The sequence below is a fragment of the Babylonia areolata genome, chromosome 4 (assembly GCF_041734735.1).
Source record: "Babylonia areolata isolate BAREFJ2019XMU chromosome 4, ASM4173473v1, whole genome shotgun sequence".
Lineage (NCBI taxonomy): Eukaryota > Metazoa > Mollusca > Gastropoda > Neogastropoda > Buccinidae > Babylonia > Babylonia areolata.
The window spans coordinates 48,038,658-48,041,157 of NC_134879.1; the positions used below are offsets into that span (position 1 = coordinate 48,038,658).

General features: G+C 50.0%; 1 protein-coding gene across 1 annotated transcript in view; it reads right to left on the reverse strand.

The window, feature by feature from the left end:
- The window catches only part of LOC143281252 (adipocyte plasma membrane-associated protein-like), a 32,453-nt gene that overhangs the window by 8,280 nt on the left and 21,673 nt on the right, over window positions 1-2,500 (reverse strand). Inside the window, exon 4 of the mRNA XM_076586362.1 lies at window positions 1,359-1,475. Within this exon, the coding sequence (XP_076442477.1) occupies window positions 1,359-1,475 (117 nt within the window). The remainder of the gene's footprint in view (window positions 1-1,358; window positions 1,476-2,500) is intronic.

The window sequence follows — 2,500 nt, forward strand, 5'->3', positions numbered from 1 at the left end:
ACAGGCAGGCAGACAAACAGACAGGCATGCAGACAAACAGACAGGCAGGCAGACAAACAGACAGGCAGGCAGACAAACAGACAGGCAGGCAGACAAACAGACAGGCAGGCAGAGACAGAGATACAAAGAATGCAGCCAGACGAAATCCAAGATAAAATCACCAAGGTTCGAATCCGCCCACCCTACTCATAGGCCAAAGGACGGACAGCCGAGTCAAACCAAACCATTCCGAGCCAAGCCAAGAATAGTTAAGCCATAATTTATGTAGCCAAACCAAGCCAAGGATAGCCAACCCATGCCAGACTAAGCCAATCCAAGCCAAGAATAGCCAAGCCAAACATAGTGATGACAAGCAATGACAAGGCAAGCCAAGGCAAGTTAAGACAAGTCAAGGCAAACTACAACAAACCATCAAGCCAAACCTAACCAAACCAAGTCACGACATGACACGACACGCCACGACACGCCACAGCAAGCCAAGCCAATACACGACACGACACGACACGACACAACACGACACGCCACAGCAAGCCAAGCCACGACACAACACGATAAGTCAAAGCGAGCGAGACCACGCCGAACCCAGTCGAACCTAGCCAAGCAAGCCACGTCACGCCACGCCACGCCACGCCACGCCACGCCAAGCCAAGCAAGCCAAAACGCCAAGCCAACAAGCCAACAAGCCAAGCCAAGCCAACAAGCCAAGCCAAGCCAAGCCAAGCCAAGCCAAGCCAAGTCAACAAGCCAACAAGCCAAGCCAAGCCAACAAGCCAAACCAACAAGCCAAGCCAAGGCAGCCAACAAGCCAAGCCACGCCACGCCAAGCTAAGCCACGCCACACCAAGCCAAGCCAAGCTGAGCCAAGCCAAGTCCAGCAAAGTCTAGCCCAGCCTAGCCTAGCCTAGCGTGACCAAACCTAGCCAAGCCAAGCCACGCCATGACGCGACAAGATACGCCAAACCAATACGACACGACATGACATGCTTAGCCAAGGCAAGGCAAGGCAAACCAATACGACACGACACAACATGCCAAGGCAAGGCAAGGCAAGGCAAGGCAAGGCAAACCAATACGACACGACACGACACGACATGCCAAGGCAAAGCAAGGCAAACCAATACGACACGACACGACACGACACGACACGACACGACACGACACAACACGACACGACACGACACGACACACGACATGCCAAGGCAAGGCACGGCAAGGCAAGGCAAGGCAAGCCAAAACACGACACTAAGGCATAGCAAGGTGAGGCAAGACAAGACAAAAGACTGGACAAGACAAGACAAGACAAGCGATGACCAGAGATGACCAGACTGGACAAGACAAGACAAGACAGGCCGCATTACCGTCGACAGGGTTGATAGCGATGATGCCATGGTATGCGTCAGCCACTATCAGATAGCCCCTGTACTCGCGTACGCCCAATGGTCGTCCACAGGCCCCTTCGGGTGCGTTCTGCTTACCTGAAACAACACGATGTATTTAATAATAATAACAATAATGATAGTATTTATATAGCGCTGAATCTTGTGCAAAGACAAATCTAAGCGCTTTCACACTAGTCATTCACACGCATGCAAAACTGAAGAAACTGAAGACAAGGAAGAGGCAGGGGAGGAAGGCTATCTTGTGAAGAGGTGGGTTTTAAGGCCAGACTTGAAAGAACTGAGTGCGGAGACCTGACGAAGCGAAAGAGGAAGAGGAAGATCATTCCAAATGCAAGGTCCAGAGACAGAGAAAGAACGGCGGCCAACAGTGGAGTGTTTGAATCTGGGTATGCGTAAACAGAGTGGATCCGAAGCCGATCGTATAGAGCGAAATGGAGTGTAGAGGTGAAGGCAGCCACAAAGACAGGAAGGGGCAGATTTGTGAATACAGTTATAACACAGAGTGCTGATCTTATACTTTATTCTGTGTGAGACAGGGAGCCAATGGAGATGTTGCAAAATTGGAGTGATGTGCTCAGGTCTTTTCTTTCTGAAGCCACACACCTGCTTACAAAACAACAATTACAACAAATGAAAAACAGCAACAACAACAACAACAAAACCCACACCAAAACAAACAAACAAAAAACACCCCCAAAACAGCCACCAAAATATTGCAAGTCTTGAGGCTGCTTCACAAACAGCAACGGCAACACCACCAGTTCTCAAAATGGTTAAGGATCACTTGGTAACTTGCACAGATTTTCTTTTTGAGGGCGGGGCATGGCAAAATGTTGCTGAATTTTCGGCAAACAGAAATAGATGAATGGACCTAATGTGAATGGCACCAAGCTTAACCAGGGGGGCTCTCTTTGTTTTGATATGGATACTAATATAGCGCCTATCCTCGGTCGGAGACCAAGCTCTAAGCGTTTCACCAACTCGGGGTCATTTTGCACAACAGGCTGCCTACCTGGGTAGAGCCGACTGACGGCTGCCATTGGGCGCTCATCATTCCTTTCCCGTGTCATTCAATCAGATTCCATGCACGCGCGCATACA